This window comes from Punica granatum, chromosome 8 (genome assembly GCF_007655135.1).
Source record: "Punica granatum isolate Tunisia-2019 chromosome 8, ASM765513v2, whole genome shotgun sequence".
NCBI classification, from domain to species: domain Eukaryota; kingdom Viridiplantae; phylum Streptophyta; class Magnoliopsida; order Myrtales; family Lythraceae; genus Punica; species Punica granatum.
Window position 1 is genome coordinate 2,550,255 of NC_045134.1, and position 19,394 is coordinate 2,569,648.

The 19,394-nt window shown below is 41.2% G+C and overlaps 4 protein-coding genes across 8 annotated transcripts; 1 reads left to right on the top strand and 3 right to left on the bottom strand.

Moving 5' to 3' along the window:
- Positions 1-165: 165 nt before the first annotated feature.
- On the bottom strand, positions 166-3,764 carry LOC116187097 (putative receptor-like protein kinase At3g47110). The gene is made up of 2 exons (XM_031515694.1): positions 865-3,764; positions 166-731 (listed from the first exon to the last, which is right to left on the bottom strand). Exons 1-2 carry the CDS (start codon positions 3,563-3,565, stop codon positions 298-300), a joined length of 3,135 nt encoding a protein of 1,044 aa, XP_031371554.1. The 5' UTR covers positions 3,566-3,764; the 3' UTR covers positions 166-297.
- Positions 3,765-5,041: 1,277 nt separating this feature from the next.
- Positions 5,042-9,139, top strand: LOC116188221 (arginyl-tRNA--protein transferase 2). Of its 4 annotated transcripts, none has more exons than XM_031517431.1 (7): positions 5,042-5,395; positions 5,675-5,713; positions 5,808-5,958; positions 6,164-7,321; positions 7,445-7,766; positions 8,100-8,203; positions 8,949-9,139. In XM_031517431.1, exons 1-7 carry the CDS (start codon positions 5,221-5,223, stop codon positions 9,028-9,030), a joined length of 2,031 nt encoding a protein of 676 aa, XP_031373291.1. In that variant the 5' UTR covers positions 5,042-5,220; the 3' UTR covers positions 9,031-9,139. The 4 variants fall into 4 exon arrangements, with proteins under 4 accessions (XP_031373291.1, XP_031373292.1, XP_031373293.1 ...); XM_031517432.1 differs by lacking the exon at positions 8,949-9,139 and adding an exon at positions 7,869-7,934 and having other exon boundaries at positions 5,043-5,395; positions 8,091-8,541; XM_031517433.1 differs by lacking the exon at positions 8,949-9,139 and adding an exon at positions 7,869-7,934 and having other exon boundaries at positions 5,043-5,395; positions 8,100-8,541.
- An 865-nt stretch (positions 9,140-10,004) lies between these two features.
- On the bottom strand, positions 10,005-12,871 carry LOC116189371 (protein yippee-like). 2 transcript variants are annotated; one of them, XM_031519013.1, is made up of 6 exons: positions 12,747-12,871; positions 12,450-12,580; positions 11,325-11,368; positions 11,054-11,162; positions 10,911-10,966; positions 10,162-10,490 (listed from the first exon to the last, which is right to left on the bottom strand). In XM_031519013.1, exons 2-6 carry the CDS (start codon positions 12,543-12,545, stop codon positions 10,406-10,408), a joined length of 390 nt encoding a protein of 129 aa, XP_031374873.1. In that variant the 5' UTR covers positions 12,546-12,580; positions 12,747-12,871; the 3' UTR covers positions 10,162-10,405. The 2 variants fall into 2 exon arrangements, with proteins under 2 accessions (XP_031374874.1, XP_031374873.1); XM_031519014.1 differs by lacking the exon at positions 12,747-12,871 and having other exon boundaries at positions 10,005-10,490; positions 12,450-12,740.
- A 509-nt stretch (positions 12,872-13,380) lies between these two features.
- On the bottom strand, positions 13,381-19,319 carry LOC116187686 (nuclear pore complex protein NUP88). Its single transcript, XM_031516578.1, has 9 exons — positions 18,967-19,319; positions 18,346-18,497; positions 17,214-17,336; positions 16,668-16,812; positions 16,148-16,209; positions 15,746-15,962; positions 14,368-15,294; positions 13,981-14,230; positions 13,381-13,807 (listed from the first exon to the last, which is right to left on the bottom strand). Exons 1-9 carry the CDS (start codon positions 19,255-19,257, stop codon positions 13,560-13,562), a joined length of 2,415 nt encoding a protein of 804 aa, XP_031372438.1. The 5' UTR covers positions 19,258-19,319; the 3' UTR covers positions 13,381-13,559.
- Positions 19,320-19,394: the final 75 nt, after the last annotated feature.

Here is a 19,394-nt window from a genome sequence, read left to right on the forward strand (position 1 = left end):
AAGCGCTGCCGGATGACAGGAAAATCTTGATGGATTTTATGGCTTTTTAGTAAAACCGGAATTTCATTGTCGAGCAATGCCAGATGACAGAATCTTCACCCTTTCATGCATAAACTTTCTATCAGCTAAATGAGAAAGCCATGTTTCGTGAGAATGGAAGCATGGTAAATTGGAATCATGGTGTAAAACAAATCCTTTTACATGGCAATCCAATTCCATTCCTTCAATCTCATTCCCTGTATGAGACGTGATCGTGGACTGCATGGGAAGGATGTACAATCGCAAATACTAAACAGCTTAGATTTTCATCACAGAAGAAGTTGCACCCTTTCCTAACCTATGTTTTCCGTCTCGAAGAAGCTTCTCTCTGACTGAATGCAACCCCACCACAACTTCCCCGATGCTTCTCCTGTCTTTTGGTGATTCCACTGAGCAGGTGACTCCAATTCTGAATATCGAGACCAAGCTTTCCTGTACTCTCAAATCCCATGATTTGCCATCCCTTCCGTCGAGTTTCTCATAAATCAACTCATCGTCCATTTCTGGGAGAATCACTGGATCTGTGATTTCCATCACATGGTTTGGCAAGGCTGCCTCGACATAGTTACGGAGATTGAAGCTCCCGGTGAATCTCTCATCAGTGGGACTCATCCCAGAGAAAAGTTCCAACAGAAGGATGCCGTAGCTGTAAACATCACCGCTTGTTGAAACCTCACTCCCCATTCCATACTCTGAAACAACAAAAAATCCGAGAATGATAAATTGATACTTGAAAAGGTAGAAGGTATAATTCTTGGGCAAACCCTCACACTTAACATCTGTCTAGTAAGACTGAGCAAACTACGGGTATAACTGTAGTGTTACCTGGAGCAGCATAGCCGATCGTTCCTCGAACTCCAACAGATTTCTTATCATTCGATGTGCCATTGCTAGAATTATCCAAAAGGGTCTCAGCCAATCCAAAGTCGCCAATATGGCCAACCATTTCTTCATCAAGAAGAACATTGCTCTGCTTCAGATCACAATGAATAATAGGCATATCACAGTGGTGATGAAGATACTCCAAGGCGGAAGCTACATCGATTGCGATTTTCAGTCTCTGAACAATATTCAAATTTTTATTTTTCCTTTCCCTATTGGTGCTGTCACTTTCACTTGTTTTCTGATGTAACAATCCGTCGAGGCTCCCATTGGCCATGAAGTCGTACACGAGAGCCTTGAAATCATTCCCCTGATTGTCAATACTCGAGCAGGCAGTGAGTAGCCTGACAAGATTCCGATGCCTGATTTTCCGTAAGATTTCGCACTCTGCTACAAAACTGTTGGAAGCTCTGCCATTCTCAAGATCAAGAACCTTAACAGCGACAACTCTTCCATCAGGCTCGATAAGTGCCTTGTAGACTGAACCGAAACTGCCCCTCCCGATCCTATTTGCTGGTGAGAACCCGTCGGTTGCTTTTAGGAGGCTCTGGTAGGATAACTTCAGAAGGGAATTTTCCAGGAGATTTGGCGAAACTACTTCTATCTTCTTCTTTCTTCTCCAGCAAGAGAACAGAACAAGGAGGCAAATGCATATGCCTAGAAACCTGGAAACAGCAGAAACTGCTATTTTCCATGTCTTGGATGTGTCTTCTTTCTTGGATATCTCATTGCTGCAACTGGGCAGATTTAATTCGGGCAAACCCCCGCAGAGCTTACTGTTTCCGAGGACTGAGTATGCGCTAAGGTTCTTAAAAACTCCACTTGTTGGCACTGGGCCATCGAGATTGTTGTAAGACAGATTTAATTTCCACAAGAACTCAAGGGTCTCGAGAAAATCTGGAATTTCCTTGGATAAATTATTACGAGAAAGATCTAGCTCCTCGATGCCTCTTAGAGAACTCAGTGAAGGAATGCTTCCATTAAAGTTGTTGCCTTGCAGGTTCAAGATCTCCAATCTCATGCACTTGCTAAGACTGACCGGAATCCCCTGAGACAGCCTGTTCTCTGAGACATCCAATATCCCCAGGTTCTTCAAATTTCCGACTTCCATAGGGAGTGAACCGCTAAGCTGGTTCCTCGACAAGTCCAGGTAGATGGACAAGGACCCAAGATGGAATACCTGAATGGGTATGATCCCTGAAAGACTGTTACCAGAAAGACCCAAAGAAATAAGATTCTGGCAATCGCCCAAACTGGATGGTATCTGACCCCAAAGCTTGTTATTGGTTAAGTCCAACCTAGTTAACTGCTTTAGACTTCCAATAGAGGATGGCAAGCTCCCGGAGAGCTCATTGTCATTTAAAAACAGAATCACAAGTTTTCCCAGATTCCCAATAGCGGGAGGGATGCTGCTCAAAATTCGGTTCTGACCTAAGTCTAAGGTCTCCAAGCCTCTGAGGTTTCCTATGCCAGAGGGAATACTTCCAGTTATGGTGTTCGTGTGCAGAAGCAAGATTCTTAGAGTTGACGAGAAGTTCCCGATGCATTGTGGTAGCATTCCTCCAAGATTGTTGCCATTAATGGCCACTTGCTCCAAGTTAGAGGCATTGGTTAAAGCGCACAAGAAGTCCAAGTCACCTGCTGCACCGGTTCCATGAAAATTGTATGAAGCATGAAAATACCGGAGTTTATTCAGCTTTGCCAAAGATGGGACTCTGCCACTGAGCTTGTTTTCAGTTATTTGAAGTCTTTGTAAAGTTGAAGCATTGGATATAGATGTAGGAAGAGTCCCAGTTATTCGGTTCATGGCAATACCGAAATATTCAATGTTCTGGAGATTCGTGAACGTGTCAGAAGGAAGAGAACCGTACATCTGATTACCCACTATATTAAGCAATGTCAAGGATGAAATATTGAAGATCGAGTTTGGGATGGTGCCATACAATCTGTTTCCTCCAAGGGCTAGATATGTGAGCCTTGTCAATTGGCCTAGAGTTTCAGGAATACGTGTGAACGCATTTTCAGTTAAGGATAGCACTTCGAGGGATGACAAGTTACCGAAGGATGAAGGGATTGGACCAGTAAGGTTGTTCCTTGTCATCGTGAGAAACCTTAGCTTCGACAAGGACCCGAACTGCAAGGGGATTTCTCCTTCGAGCCGGTTGCCAGCAATACTCATGGATCTGAGATTCGAGCAAAGTGATATGTTACTGGGGATCTTACCGCTGATCGAATTGTTGAATACCCTTAGAAGCTCAAGCCTGCGGAGGCGGCCAATCTCAGGGGGAATTTCACCAGTGAAGCTGTTGTTCTCGAGATGCAGCTCTCTCAAGAAGCTCAAGTTTCCCACATGGCGGGAGATCGTCCCCGCCAGTCCCAACGATCGAAGGTTCAAGACAGTCACTCTGCGGTGCCGGGACCCACAAGTAACTCCTCGCCATTGGCAGATAGGGATGGATCCGTTCCACGTGCTCAGAACTCCAAGGGGGTCACCAGTTATGCTGTTCTTGAACTCGGCAAGTGCTTGGCGATCGGTCTCAGAGCTCCTAGTCAATCCAAAGGCGGTAGAGGTGGAGTATAAGTAAAGAAGAGCAGCATGAAGGCAAAAGGCCGAACAGTAGACTCCGAGGTGCCAAGTTCTCATCTTTTCAGCAATCAGAAGAACCTCTGGCCATTCAATGTAATTTTCAAAGTGAAGGGAAGTTCCTTACTCTTTAAGTAAGATATCTGTAATGTCAAGGCCGGCCAAGAAACATCATGAGACAGCAAAGCTATGTTTTCTAGTTGTAAATTGTAATCCGTTGACATACTCCAACTACCATGTCGAAATTCTTAAATGTAAATTTGGCCCACACGCATCACCACGAAGACTTCTAATTTTCTGCGTATCGATTACGACCCCAATCATGACGCGTATATTTCCTTCATCTGCAGTCACACATAAAGTCAGATTTTTGCGTCCTTAAAAGGCCTTGTTTGGCAAATGAATTTTTTTTTAATTCTACTCTATTTTTTTAACCATCAAGTATGGTCACATTGTTCAACCAAAAAAAAAAACATGGTCGCATTGATCCCGCACAATTTTTGCTTTTCTTTTAACTTAGATGACTTTTTACGCATTGCCTTTGGGAAGATTGCTATTGTAGGAGTCGAAAACCATTTCCAAGATTTTCCAGATGGAGAAATGAAATGAGAAACTACATCCCATTGTTTTCCAAGGTTTTACCAGTAACGTTTTGGGCTCTCCTCCCATTTCTCACTTGATATCTAATAATTGGCCCAATCTTCTTCATTTTTTACTGCAAGTGCCACTTTATATCCCCCCAAAAAAAAATAAAGGTGGGCTAGAGGGCAGGGCTCAATTGTTATGATAAAAATTCAGCTGCGATTTATTTCCATACCATTCCATTTTCTTGGATATGTAGACGTCGCGGATTGGGAAGATGCAGCGGGAACAAACTCTAGGTGGTAAATTTCCAGAAACAAGAAAATCTTGGAGGGCCAAAGCTTTTGATCAACGGTCCTATTCTTCTGATATTGGCGGTCCATCTGGGCCCAAAATGCTCCCTTTTTTTTCCAAAATATAATCTATAATTAAAAATATAGATAAATAAATATATAATACTGGTTAATTAATTTTAATTATAATATATATTAATATTGGAAAGCTTTTTTTTTTTTTTCTGACACCCTCATCTCGTGGTTGAGGGACTCTACGGGTACCTGACCATAATGATCATTATCAGTTATCATATTGAAAAAAATAAAACAAGTTTCTCAAAATTGTAAATTAATATTAATGATATTCTTACAAAATAAATTTTTTCGATCCCAAATAAACACTAGTAATAATCGATATCAATAATCGATAATAAAGTCATCCTTAGAGAATCTGTCGATAAAGTTTTAAAAAAAATCTCTTCATAAATTCCGAATAAAATTCAATTTTATTTACAGATACAATGCGCGGAGTAGCTACGTGTAAGTCATTATATTAGTTTTCTGGTTTAATTTGCGTTTCCTTTTTTGGTGAGAAAATGGCCATTTCGGGATCATTCTGTCAAATAAAATAATTAGTAAGTAATAATCAATTTATTTTTTTTTATTTTTTCATGTTCTTACAGAGGAGGAGACGAAGAAGGAAAGCATCCAGCGCTTGCAGACACCCACAGAGAGAGAGAGAGAGAGAGAGAGAGAGAGAGAGAGAGCTGAAGCTCGTGGAATTCGAATCAGTAGATTGCAGAGGCCTACGAGCTGAGACGCCGCCGCTCAGGCGCCGGCCCCTGCGGAGCTGATTCGATGGCGACTGGAATGGCCGGAAGATCTCGTAACGAGGCGAGCAGCAGCAGGGGCAGAGGGAAAGGCGGTAGCGGCGGCGGCGGAGACAGAGGGGAGAGTGTCGTGTCGGACTGCGGCAGGCGGAGGAGCTCCTGTGGCTACTGCAAGTCCAAGAGCAACACGAGCATAGCTCATGGTTTGCAATTTCAGCTCAATTTCTCAGAAATCTTCGTTTTTGATGCATGATATGTGCTGCTCTGGCTGTTATTGAGACGTGCTTCGTTGCTTGAGTGTGGGATTTTAGCATCTCTTTGGATTGCCGGAATGGAAATCTACCATACCGGCGGGGAGCTTAAACTTCGATGTTGGTGTTTGAACAATTTTAATTTAGCATTAGTTATGGGATTGTAGTTACTTTCGCGATTGACTTATTTGAACTTTGAGGTTAAATCATTGACATTGATTGTTCTTGCAGGTTTATGGGCATATAGTCTAACCGTGGATGATTATCAAGGTAGGTGAAGGTTTCTCCTTTACAGTCAAATCTGTGATGAATGTTATGTCCCATCTTCGGGTTTTAAAGCCATTTCCACATGCTCATTTGGTAGATCTGCTTGACCGAGGATGGAGAAGATCTGGTTGTTTCCTCTACAAACCAGAGATGGAAAGGACTTGCTGCCCTTCTTATACTATCCGCCTAAAGGCAGCTGACTTCGTTCCTTCCAAAGAGCAAAATAGAGTATATAGGCGATTAGAAAGGTATCACATTTTCACCTGTCTTAAATTCGTTACATATTAGTTTAACCCCTAGCATATCAAGCTTTATTTGTGCAGTCCTACAATGAGAAATTTCCTTTCTTTTGGCTGGTCAATTAGAAATTTCCTTGGAACAGAAACTGCAAAGGCTTGTTCCCTTATTATGCATTTCTACCAGCTGATGTCTTCTCTGGCTATTAATGTGCAGATTTTTGGATGGGACTTTGGAAGTGAAAAAACAAGCTGAGCTCTCCCCTTTGCCCAGCACATCCAATGTTTCTAGTAGTTCCGCTCATGAAGCTTCAAGCTCGCGTGACGCCAAACCTTTGTCTAATAACAAGGATGATAACGACAATGTAGGGGAATTTGTGCAATACCTTTCAGATGAAATTGATAAGGTAGTCAAGAGATGTACTCAAAGTGGGGAATTTCCATCCAACATTGAATTCCCTACACCTTCTGTTAGGGAGGTTTCACAGGCCAAGAAGAGGAAATTAGTCAAAGGATCGGAAGAAGATCTCTTATATACCTGCAACATTGCATTCCAACTTGCAGCTGCTTTGAGTCGTACACAGTCGAATAAAATGGATGGAGGAGAAGACATCAAATTATCTGGGGATTCAAATGAAGACAAGGGGCAGCCTTTTAAGCTATCACCAAAAGCTGTTGCAGAAAAGTTGGTGGATCTGTTGTCTCATCTGCAGCAAACCTCTGGTCTGTCAATCAGAGCTTGCAATGGGCACATTAATTTTTACTCTGCTAGAAGACTAGATTCTGCTGGTGGAGTTGCTAAAACTATTCCATGCTCTAAAGATTCCCAAACAATGAATGGAAATACAAGGACTGCAATGAAGTGCTCGTACAGTTCTCCAAGAAAGAAGCGGAAGCTCGAAATACATTTGGAAAGATCCAGTTTTGACCCTGAAGAATATGACTTGTACAGACGGTATCAGATTAAAGTTCACAATGATCCCCCAGGTAAGGTCTCAGAGAGCTCATACAAGAGGTTTCTAGTCGACACACCTTTGGTATTTGTCCCATCAACTGGTGATAGTACAGTTCCACCTTGCGGTTTTGGGTCATTTCATCAGCGGTACATAATTGATGGTCGACTAGTTGCAGTTGGCGTGATAGATATTCTTCCTAAATGCCTGTCAAGTAAATATCTATTTTGGGACCCAGACCTTGCATTTTTATCCCTGGGAAAGTACTCTGCACTCCAAGAAATTAATTGGGTACGAGAGAACCAGATTCATTGCCCTAGTCTGGAGTATTATTATCTTGGATATTACATTCATTCATGCAGCAAAATGAGATACAAGGCTGCTTATTATCCATCTGAGCTTCTGTGTCCTCTTCGTTACAAGTATGTAAACTCTTTCATGTCTTATGTTTTCCTAGTTGTGGAGCTTAGCACTCACGGTATTTTTATATTAAAATTTGTACTCTTACCATTATGAATTTTAATTTATGTGGCTGATATGGTCAGGTGGGTTCCATTTGGGGTTGCAAAGCCACTGCTTGATAGAAGGAAGTATGTCGTCTTGTCTGATTATATTGGAGAAAATGGAGAGCCATTACTTCCTTCTAATTCTGACCATCCCATGGAACTTCAGCCTGAAGAAAGTGAGCACAATGACTCCAACGATCTTATGATTGAGGATGGAGGGATGGTTGGGTCTGAAGACGAGGTCTCATCAGATGATGATCTGGAGCTGGAAACTGGTGAGCTAGGGTCTGCTGAACTCGAAGATGGTGACATTGGTAATATTATCATCGGTTCAAGGGGATCTCGCACGATAAAATACAAGGTATGCTTCTCAGGATTACCTGTCATTTATGACCTATGAACCTCAACTGAGAATTTTCAGAACGTTAATTCATATGCCCTGATGGACCTTTCATTTTTGAAGCTCTCACTGCTTTGTTTGTTTCCATCAACTTATCATGAAGAAATATCAGTTACGAGTCTTATCTGAGTGAGTGCAAATCTAAATATTTGGTGCTGAAGAGCTTTTGAGACTAACCCCTTAATAGATGAATCTCAGTGTCCTCATCTTCCATGATAGATTTACTGAGTTGCTAAATGATTGAATGAAATTGACTTAAGTTGCTTTGTTTTATTCGCTATAAAGGATCTCCAGGCAGTCATTCATTCTAGGGAGAGGGGTTACTTGGAAGCCCAACTGCGGACATACATGAGAGTTGTTGGTCGACAGCTCTCTGAGCGGATGATTTACTCTCTCGGGTAACCTTTTGCTTTATGAAAAGAAATGATTTTCTTGGAAGTAGTATCTTACTGAAGATGCGAATCTCGGATCGAAAATCTAATTGGCCATCACGGTTTTGTCATGCTCTTCGTTGTTGGGGCCCAGGGACTATATTTGGAAACCTCTGCCTGTATCGTGATCAACTATGTTTTAATATTTTGCTAGGTTGAGCCTTGAGTCCTGATTGTGAGGTGGATACATGTGGATTTGTAATAAGTTTCCTTTACTAATCTGAAATGTTGTCTGATTTTAGACAAAATGAATGGATATCACGCTATGCCGTTTGCAGCTGGTTCACTGCTGCTTTCTGTTATTATCATAATTCTGAAATCCTGGATAGTCGCTGAAAAACGAACGGTAATTAGATACCTTCTGGTACATGAAAGAGTGTTATCGGAGATGCTTTAGGAAGTCCGTCTTTCATAGTATCTTTCCTCCGAGTGTGATACTCAGGTTTTCCCAAGTGCATGATCTTATCTATATATAATATGCAAGTACCGTCATTGCCATGAGCTTCAACTACCTATGTACTGCCGCTAGGGGGTATGTTGGGACGATTGAATGGGTTTCCATGCCTTTGTTTATAGTCTCGATAAGTTAGGATTTTCAACAGGGATTATATTATAATTCACATTAAACCCCGTCGAGGCCAAATATGTATTAGTTATACATACGAGACCGCATGTGTAACACGTATGAATGAATATCTTACTTTCTTCATAGGCCGACGCGGAGGAAGATGGGGTCGAAGGTGCAGATGTTATGGAGGAAGATTAAGTTGCAATTCTTTGCGTGTTGCAGATGATGTTAAAGAGCTTTGGGGTTGTTCCGTCACACGCATCATCTGTATTTTTGGATATATCCTCAATGTTCTGTTTAATAATAAATAAAATAATGTATATAATTGAAATTTTCAAAAATAGAAGAATATTCGTGTCATCTTTTGATGGGTTAACAAGCAGATGCCCCCTTCATTCAATAGGAAGTAGCTGGACACAAGAATATTTTTGCTCCGTTTACTTTCGCATTAAAATCATAAAAATTTCAATTTTAATTTTAACTCAACACACTACGCAATAAAAATACACATTTCTCAAGTCAAAAATTTTAACTTTAACTTAACATATTATACAATCATTTGTCATTTTTCATAATCAAAATGAAAGTTACCTTAACTCTGAAACCAAACGCATCAGAATCTAAACAATATGACTCTACTGTGATTAAATTGGCCATCAGTATCTCATGAACTCCGACCGGTGAACAGTAAAATTTTTCGGGCTTTATAAGTTGGACTATTGTATGAAGACTTAATCATGTTTCGCCAAATGGACCGAGAAGATTGGATTCGGATCAATCAACTGGATGTTGACATAAACTAGTAGGACATTATTAGAATTGGGGGCGTATGCCACAGAATAATAATTTTATCCACCCAACACATAAAGATGATGGAACTTGCCATTGAGTAAAGACATCCAAATTCTCCAGTTTGCCTCGATTCCAATTCAATTTGGCATTAAAATTTGCATTTTTTAAGTTTTCTTGGCAGACAGGATAGCTTGACCTGCAAGACAAGTATATTCTTTTCAGACTGATCATGATGTGTTTTATTGATGTTTGGTCACATCTTCTGTAACTATTAACTATCAAAATGTTCGATTTGCCGTAGCAGAATCCCTCCTTTCCATTCTCCGATCACGGAACAAAAATTTACATTGGAGTGTCAACTAAAATAAGAGTAAATGCAGGGTGGACTTCAGTTTCGACTCGAGAAAGTGACACCATAAGGGGTAAGATTTTATACGATAATTTCATTGTTTCCAACTCAGCAACCAGCAAGAAGTTGGATTATATTACATCAGAATCGATAACAATCAAATGTTTCCCAGTTCAACTCAAATAAAATTAAATACAGGTGTTTCGACTCAAGAGAAAGTGAAACCGGAAGGGTAAGATTTTAAACGATAATTTCATTGTTTCCAACTCAGCATCCAGCAAGAAGTTGGAATGTCATACATCAGAATTGATAACAATCAAATGTTTCCCAGTTCATGTTGTCGGCAGCAAGCAGCTGCAGAGGCTGCCGAGATAACAGAATTTTTCACATCATTTGAAGAGGAGGTTGAAAGAATGTACAGTTTGAGAACTTCAAACTTTTACAAGGTTTGAGTTCCATGTCAGACATCATCAGCATCACTTCCCCCGACATGGGCTTCATGACTCGCCCAGTAATTGCTCCCATCAGGACCAGACACCTTAAACCTGCCCATGCAACAGAACCCTTTTCAAGGCATACAACTTCAGGGAGCTCTTTGTTTGCACACGATTTTCTGGTTTCCTTTTTTCAGTCTTTAAGAAAAGATGGACTTTGGTAGAAAGTTATTCGACAGCCTCTTGTTTGCCATTTTCCAGTATTTTCATGAAAGCTGAACTAAAAACAGGAAAGCTGTTTTTGTGTTTTCCGGCTCAAACCGAGGAATAATGAGGTCTAAATGAAATCATCATATTTTACAAGTTCCCAATGGCTAAAGATGAGGAAATGTAAAAGAATTGAAATGTGGAATTATAAATAATAAGGTAATACGGTTTTTTTCGTCGAAAACTAATACTTATTCTCTTTCAGGAAAATGAAAACTCGGAAACATCTTAGATGGCATAAGAATTCAGTTTATGTCCACTGACCGCTCGAGAACAGATTTCCCTTCCTTGTACTTCTGACTCTTTTCATGAGCAGTCTCCTGAAAGAACCACCCGAATCACTAATCCCTACATGCGAGAATTATTTGCCAAAAGCAAATTTAAACATCACCATATCCTGGTCTTACATATTTCCACCCGACAATCGATCCACATCCAACACAGAAAATGTCAGCAACAGTGTGCATCCCAGTCATCATCAGCCTCTCTTCTTTCTTCCCGACAAAGACATTAACTCTGTAAAGCAGTTGAAAATAAGAAAAGACTCCGTAACAAGAGGCAAAACAAGTCCTCATGACCAAGCGAGCTTGTTTTAAATAAAACGAATTAGTGTTGCAAGAAAGAATTCTTTGAAAGGTCGGGTCTACAAGGTCACCAATATCATCAAGAAAAACTTACACCTTATTGAAGAGGTAAGCCTTCCCATGCCTGCTGTGGAAAGACTGAACGAAAGAAGAAGACATTTAAAAACAAAGTCAGAGAATTTGCCGCAAACCCGCCTATTAACACTTGTAGGACACAAATTCTGAAAACTTTAATAAGTGATAGATTAAAAACAAACATGGTCCTGAATTGGTTACAACTATTATAAGATTTTCGTTGGCAGGCAAGAAACTTCTTTACCTATATAATAATGACCGAAAATAGCATGGGTTATACGGCACATAGTGTTACACTATTGAGAACCCTTTGTTCCACTAAAAACGTTGAGCAATCACTGCTAGTTCCAAGCGAATGAAACTATTGAGATAGCAAAATGAGGCAAAAAACAAGCAGATTAAAGGTAACAAATAATGGACATTCATTTCTCGGTGTGATAAACTAACATTCAACATTTGAGGGAGAAAGAGAAACACAGATTGGATTGTTGCGCTTAAAGCAACAACCGATGGTCCCAGGCAAACTCATCATGAAAAAGAGTATCCAGCAAAAGCAATACCATCCACCGAAACTCTTTGAGAATTAGGAAGCACTTTGACGAGCCAAAATATGCCATGACCTTTTACACAGCTAAAAATGAAAGACCAATCACATTGATATTCTTTTGGCGCTTTCGGCTCATTCCAGCATCCTAATCCAATGAAATTTCATCACCAAACTCTAAAACTAACGTGGCGCTTCTTTCAAACCCAACAACATTTCACCTTTTCAGCTGGTAAGGATTTGAATAGATATAGTATGGGCAAGCTTCTACTAGAACAAAAGAGCAGCATACAGAACAACCGCCATAAACAATTCCAACCTCATACTCATCTGATCAACCATGCATTCCCACAATTACTCATTTCTGTCATCTCTTCAAATAATAAAAATCCTCAGAAGAACGGCAAAAGTTTCACAGGACCATCAAGCTCAGCGCAGCCACCTACCAATCTACCTACCATCATCAAAACCCAGAAAATGGAAAAACGAAAAACTGCACAAAGCAGCAAAATTGAAGAAGACCCAGATGAGAACAGAGCACCAACTCGACATAGAACGAGCTCCCGCAATCAGATCAAAAGAAGGGAGTGAAGATCATACCTTGGAGACGATGTCTTCGCAGAGACCGAGGTGGGTCTTGCAATGTTTGCAGCTGTAGATCTTCCCCTCGAGGTTCACCACAAACAACCTCCCCATATCTCTAAAAGAGCTCTCTCCTCCCCAGCTCTGCTCTGCACGTTGTCAATTGAAGACGAGCTGTAGAAAGGCTCAGACCAGAAAAACGGGTCGTCTGGATAATTGCAGAAAGATCGGCAGAGGAGGAGGAGGAGGAGGAGAGGAGGAGAACAAGTGGGAGCAGTTGGAAAGATTGTTTATTGTTGTTTTACATTGGATTACCTGTGTCTGTCTGGTTGATTGCTCCTTTGCTTCTGTGAGCAGCAGTGTCGTACTAGTGCAAGGAATGTGGACCGAGAAACGATCACGTATTCCCCTTTCTCATTTTCCATTCTTTTTCTTTTTTCTCCAAACATAGGAAAAAGTGTTCGTTTCGTGAGGTAAATATTCAGCGCGTATTACTCAACCGTATATTTCCTCCGACTTGTCTCCCGCTTCCAACAGTTTTGTTTGCCCAAAATGCCCAAGCTGATCCATGGCATACGAGACATTTGAGAAGGCCATTTATGGAAGTGCACGGAAGTACTCATCGTGCCCTCTTTAGCGTTGACGTTCACATTAAACATTTACCGGTCGAAAGGGTCGGGCAACCGCATGCTCGGTTTTACCGATATTTTATCGTATTTATTCTGTTGCTGATCTTTCGATTTATCTCTTATCGATCAAATGTTTATCTTTTGATGTGACTTATTGAATTGAAAGAATGGTGCATTCTGCAGGCTAGACCATGTTCTTTTCGAAGATTTATCTTATTCTTTCCAATGTTGATGTTTGCTCTCCTAATTTTTTACTAGTCAGATCTTATCAGTATTGAGATGCATCCGATAAGAATTTATTATTGATTCTCTAACTACTAGGAAAATTTAATGAAATTTTTTTATTATAGAAGACAGAGCTCGCCGTACAATCAAATTTTCGACATCGCATATGATTTTCACGCACAATTGGATTCGGCAGTTGCACCATTAATCAAGCTGAAGAAGAATTTCCCAGTTCCCTTTCATAGCTCGCTATGCTACATTGACAGGCTAGTTTTCAGTATCTGCTGGTATCACAGCCTTTCATGGCCAACTCGACGAGCTTAACCTTCTTCAAGTTCTCCGAATTGACAAGGGAAAGCTTCTCGAGCGAGGATTTCAGCAGAGAGATCTGGGCGTCTTGGACAGGCCCTTTCTTTCCCGGTGTATGCTCTTTCTTCATTGACTGAGTGCACCTTCGAAGTCTTGCAGTTAAGGCTTCGATGGATGAGTGCAGTGCGTGCAACTCCACTCCCCCAAATTGATCTGCATAAAGAAGAAACCGAGTCATTCGATTGATGATGTCGAGGCCACAAGAAAAGGAAGGCATTATCATATGATAAATCAAGTATCGAGTAGAGAAGCAATGACTAAAGGGTCCGGTTTCAGAGATTATTCCCCAAAGGATAACTAATCAATTTGCAAAACTGATAAATTACCGAGCTCAGCCTTGAACTCCCGCTCTGCTCTCGAAAGCGGTTTCTTGTGAACACCAGGCAAGTTCCTAAGCCGCCGCAACCGTTGATCTAGAAAATTATGCTGCTCGATCACACGATCATTCCTTTCATCCAGGCCCTTCTGTTTCTCTTCGACTTTCAGAAGCCTCTGCTGGGCCTCACCTAACCGAGCATGCTGGTCATCTATTATCCGCTTTAGGTGTGGAGCATGATGTTGGAGCTCAAAGTAAACCTAAAAGGAAAATGAAGCTCGTACTTATCAGGTTTAGCACAAAATCAAAATATTCGTAAAATATGCTCAATATCACAAACATTTAGTTGCATTTCTGCAAGAATGCGAAAGCAGTTCGTGACAAAGTTTCGTCGTACCTTATGTGCATATTCTACATAGTTTTCGTGAAAAAGCTTGAAGTACTGATGAAGAATGGATCGGCCCTCTATAGAATCAGCAGCAACAGATCGTAGATTTGGCGGTGCTTGAGGAACGACTAACTTAGGGCCACTCAAGAGCTCCTTGCTGATGATGTTGGGAACTTCTACCTCTTTCGAGTCTTCCAAAGATATGTCTTTCTTCTCCAAATTAACGCGAACAGGAAGCAAGAGTTCCCAAGTTTTCATCTCTACAACAATGCATTCCTTATCAGAAGTGACAGCCACAATCCACGAATAGCCGAATGAGTCGGATAAGGCGAGGGAACCACAGAGAGGAGATGGTAAGGAGCTTTCTTCCCCGAGGCAGCAGGTACTTAAGACAGGAATTACGGAGGGTGCTCTCACCGTTTCTTCCTTCCCACTGGTTTGGCTTGTGAAGGGGAGGAAATGCAAAACTATCGAATCTATCCCCCCTTCATGGAGGGAATACATCCTTTCAGGCAGAACTGGATCAGGGAACATTGTAATGGAAGCGTCCCCTTTTGGCTTTCTCCTAGGCAGAGCCAAGTCCACAATAGCCAGTCTCAACAATGGGGGAGGCTGCCCTAACCAGACACATTGTTCCTCTGAAGGTTGATCAAGCCTCAAGATTGATTGGTCCGCCAGGCTCAACTCACATATCATGGCAACACCAAGAATTCTATCATAGGAATCCACTCGAACACGAGATGGGGTACCAAGATTCCATACAGGCTGAATCTCATCAGCAAGGGCATCTATCTGCAGTTGACCTCCACCCCAAGCAGTTACAAGGATTGAATCTTTGCTAACTAAATTGTAGAGCAAACCGATTGCACGGCCTTCACATTCTGCACCCTTTGATAATGGATCTTCTTCCCTTCCCTGACATATATGCAGAGGTCCCTGGAAGTTCAAATGAGGGTGGTAAATATTCCTAGAATGACAAGGTTCCGAAAGCAGCAGTATACGATTTCTGAAAAGAGAAGTTGAGGCAAAAAGAGAAGCTGAACGGAAAAGATCAGATTCTAAAAGGCGGCATGATTGAAAGAATATTCCCCTCCGATAAGTTCTGTATATTTCATAAAGGCATCTGAGCTAAACAAACTTGTATGGTTTAGGTGCTGAAAAATTCATAGCTGCTTGAAAAAGGGAGTTCAATTGAAATGAGTATGCAACTGTAACTACATGTTAAAGCCTCCTCCAGCTATACAATAATAACGGAACAATTCATCTTCTCAGTGAGGATGAAGACAACAGCAGAAAACTACAGAAATTGGGAAGCGAAACCATGAACTATCAGCCTTCACAATATAACCAAAATGGGCCTTCACATTCAAGAAAAGACAAGGCATACCTGCAGAGAGAGAGATGCATCAAACAAGGCATATGGACGAGCTTTTACAGAAGCCAGACTCGCCCTTTCTGCTGCTTCATCAGATAGCTCAGGAAAAGTAGCTTCCAACCAAGATATTGCCAGATTAGAGTTCTGAACAGCTGTAGGGTTAACAGATTTCAGTCCACTGTTCTGAGCATCTCCATATATTTCTTGTATACATTCCCATTTGTAGACACTGTTTCAGATGGAAAACTTGATGTGACTGCATTACTCAACATATAGCATAGACACTAAGAGGACCCAGAGGGAGTCAGCTCATCCTTCTTCACATGGCAGGGCAACATAGATTTTTCGCAGTACTGAAAAATATAAAGATTTAAGGATGTTAACTGAGCTAGAGAAATAGATGTACACGATTACCTTCCAAATGGAACTACAGGGCAAAGGATGTGGATTGATCCATCGGTAAATAAGATAAATACCTGAAGAAGCAGCAAAATTGTGAGGTTAAAAAGCGGTATCTGCTTTTCATTTGAAGACATCATTAACCTGGAAAGAAGATAACATCATAGTAATGCACAAGAAAGTAGGCGAGAAGAATGTCATAATAATCAATCAGTGATGATCAAGAGAAAGAATGCATCAAACTGCCAGATGAGAGCATTGGAATATGAATGGGATCAAGCAAAAATACAATTGCACCTAGACAAAATGAAGCAGTACTGGCTGTATATGCAAAAAGTAAAACAACGAAACCAACTTCCAATGTGGAGAAACAGTGGTAAAACTATTACAACAGAATAATCAACCAACAACAAAAATGAACTGCTCCTGATTATCACAAACAGTTCATGACCATGCATTAACAATCAAAACAAACAAAAAACAACTCTAGTAACAAAGTAGTCAATAACTAGCAAAACTTTTCATCCTGACTTACACTGAACCTGTCCCACAAATGGTCATCTCCAAAAGTGAAATCAGCAGGGCAGAGTGATGCAGCATTCTTTGATTGACCTGGTTCAGCCGGCTGTAGATAAAATTCTTGCTCTGGTTGCTTGAGATTGGCAGACAAATCAAAGAGTCTGCAGCAGAAGAGGAAACAAAAGAAATCAAAGTTGCAATAATAAGTTAATGCCCATGTAGCAAATCACAATCTTCTTTTGATGTGGACGAAGACAACTATATACAAGGACTGGGAACCGATCATAACAAACAGGAAAAGCATGTCTTAGATGTGTTGTTCCCACTCGAAAGATCGGTCTCAATAATAATAGATTGATAAACACGAAAGCGTGAAACTGACCTCTCCCACAGGGTTTCGTTCAGATATCTATGTAACTAAGGAAGATACAAGAAAAGAAATGCCAAATTGAAATACTCCAGAGTAATTGCCACAAACATATTAAACTATAAATAAAATGCAATCTCAACTGAACCTCCTCTATGCTGGTAAACAGACAATTAGCAGTCAAAAGCGCAGTACCTGAATACTGAATCTGAAGAAAGTATCCCTAGATGAGTGTCGCTGTAAGGGTGCCACATAACTTGTAGTGCGCGTATGGTATTGGCTCCATTAAAATAAATTTGAGAGCCAACCGAGATGGTCCTAGAACAACGAAATTACAAAATGCTACAGTAAGTGCTTCCAACAAGAAAACCATAAAATTGCAAAATCTCGAGAAAACCCTCGTGACAGAAACAGATTTATCAGCCTTCTATCCAATCAGAACTTCACCTGTGCAGACGAAGAAACTATATTTTATGAAAATTTGAAATCAACTGTTTGACATTTCATTCTTGAGCATTCTGTAGTTTGGGAGGCGTCACCCTCAGGTTCTTTCACGACAGATAGTGCCTGGAAACTTCTAAGGCCGAAGGGAACAAAAGTTAGTTGGGGGAAGTCCATTTGGTTCCAAGGCTGCATTCCACAGGTGGCTGTCACTTGCTGGTTAATGTGGCATGATAAACTTGCCACAAAAAGCAGGTTGATGCAGTGGAGCATAATTTGGGGTGGTGATTGTGAGTTCTGACGTAGAGTGCCTGAGACAAGAGAGCATTTATTTTTTTCTTGCCCTATCACTAAAGCGATCTGGCTTAGTGTTCATGGAAGGGTAGGTCTATGCAGAACAAAAGTGGACTGGTTTACTGAGTTGAATTGGATTCTTACTCTTAAAGGAAGAAGGCTTGATGTCATTATACAGAAGCTCTTATGGGCACAGTACATTTACTGTATTTGGCACGAACGGAATGTGAGAATTTTCGAAAAATCAATCACAAATCCATTGCAGGTGGTCAACAAGATTGTTGACTCTGTGCAGAGACTACAGATGCTCCCGAAAATCCAAAACGAAGTTACCGACTCTGTTTTAGCTTCTTTGTTGGGCTTACACGCCGATTAAGTTTTGCTTGGGCTTGTATGCCCTTAAGTGAATATTTTTATTTTGAGTTTTGGATGAATGTTGAACATTCTGATCTACATAGTTTTTGAGGTTTAACGAAATCCAACACTTTTCCAAAAATAAATTATTCAAAACCGTTAGTAGAAAAGATTCGGATACTGACATTCTAAAAGAAAATTCCCAAGATATTAACATAAAGTTCTCAATTTCACACACCTGCAAATCATGGTCTTGTCTTTGGAAGAACTCCGCCCATAAAGGTACATCACAGAGAGACCATCTGAGCCCATAAGAAGTAATGCTGATCCATTTCTGTTGATGGAGATCTTTTCTACTGCAAAGTTGATAGGTGCATCTGCTTGCAGCTCCTATTCGACAATGCCAACAAGTGACTAAGCAACATGGAGCAAAAAATCCAATTATCTGTATATGCGAAAGACATTTTTGACTGCTTCGCAGTAACGGCATGGAACTGTACAGTACAGGACCATGGTCTTCCAACACTTTTGATGCTTAACACAAGAACCATAAGTAAAACCAAAAGAACTGGTCTCAATGTCAAAGCTCCAGCATTTCCCGTATCGGTTCTCCATGCCCAAATGCAAAAGCGTCGACGAAGCAGCTAATCAAGTCATTGATTCAGTAATCTATTCCGCAACATTCACCGGAAAACATCAAATTGGACTAGCAAACTGATAGTTATAGATGCTGAATGAAACTTCAAGTTCTCGTCCGAAATAGTAAATGGTGCTTCCATACTGCTTCCATGGCAGCTAAGAGAACTTCAAGGAGAAGTCTCCGAGCAAAGAAAGGCTAAAAGGGTATAAGAGGAAGAACCTTTGAAGGAGAAGCAGCGAGGATTGAAGTAGGTTCAGGTTCTCCGAGCCGGATGGAGATCCTGTGGAGGCACTGTCTGCTGTTATCCCAGAAATACAGCCGGGAGGATCCGTCCCACGCCAGGAGATTCCTCGGCGCCGCAGCAGCATCAGCTCCTGCTCCGGCGGCGTCGCCGGAGGGAGCGAAAACTGGGTGCTTCTCGAGAGGCAACCATTCGACTTCCTCCTTGGGAGTGAGGGACCGCCGGTCCGGCTCCGGCGTGGAGTCGGCGTCGTCGAAGTTGTATCGCATTCCGACCTTCGAAGGTTGAGCACGCAGTGGCGGGTGCCGAGTGCGCTGCGAAAAGGAATCGGAAACTCCTTTTTACGCAGATTCAACTGAAGGGTGCAACTGATCCAGGATAGAAACTTCCGGGATCAGAATGTAAT

Coding starts and splice junctions, on each gene's coding strand:
- LOC116187097 (XM_031515694.1), bottom strand. CDS start 3,565: ATGAGAACTTGGCACCTCGGAGTCTACTGTTCGGCCTTTTGCCTTCAT. Junction 732..864: donor GATCGGCTATGCTGCTCCAG/GTAACACTACAG, acceptor TTGTTGTTTCAG/AGTATGGAATGGGGAGTGAG.
- LOC116188221 (XM_031517430.1), top strand. CDS start 5,221: ATGGCGACTGGAATGGCCGGAAGATCTCGTAACGAGGCGAGCAGCAGC. Junction 5,714..5,807: donor AACCGTGGATGATTATCAAG/GTAGGTGAAGGT, acceptor CTCATTTGGTAG/ATCTGCTTGACCGAGGATGG. Junction 5,959..6,163: donor GTATATAGGCGATTAGAAAG/GTATCACATTTT, acceptor ATTAATGTGCAG/ATTTTTGGATGGGACTTTGG.
- LOC116189371 (XM_031519014.1), bottom strand. CDS start 12,545: ATGGGGAGGTTGTTTGTGGTGAACCTCGAGGGGAAGATCTACAGCTGC. Junction 10,967..11,053: donor CGATTGTCGGGTGGAAATAT/GTAAGACCAGGA, acceptor TGGTTCTTTCAG/GAGACTGCTCATGAAAAGAG. Junction 10,491..10,910: donor GGGAAATCTGTTCTCGAGCG/GTCAGTGGACAT, acceptor TTGCATGGGCAG/GTTTAAGGTGTCTGGTCCTG.
- LOC116187686 (XM_031516578.1), bottom strand. CDS start 19,257: ATGCGATACAACTTCGACGACGCCGACTCCACGCCGGAGCCGGACCGG. Junction 16,813..17,213: donor TCTTCAGATTCAGTATTCAG/GTACTGCGCTTT, acceptor CTTCTGCTGCAG/ACTCTTTGATTTGTCTGCCA. Junction 15,963..16,147: donor CCTGTAGTTCCATTTGGAAG/GTAATCGTGTAC, acceptor CATCTGAAACAG/TGTCTACAAATGGGAATGTA.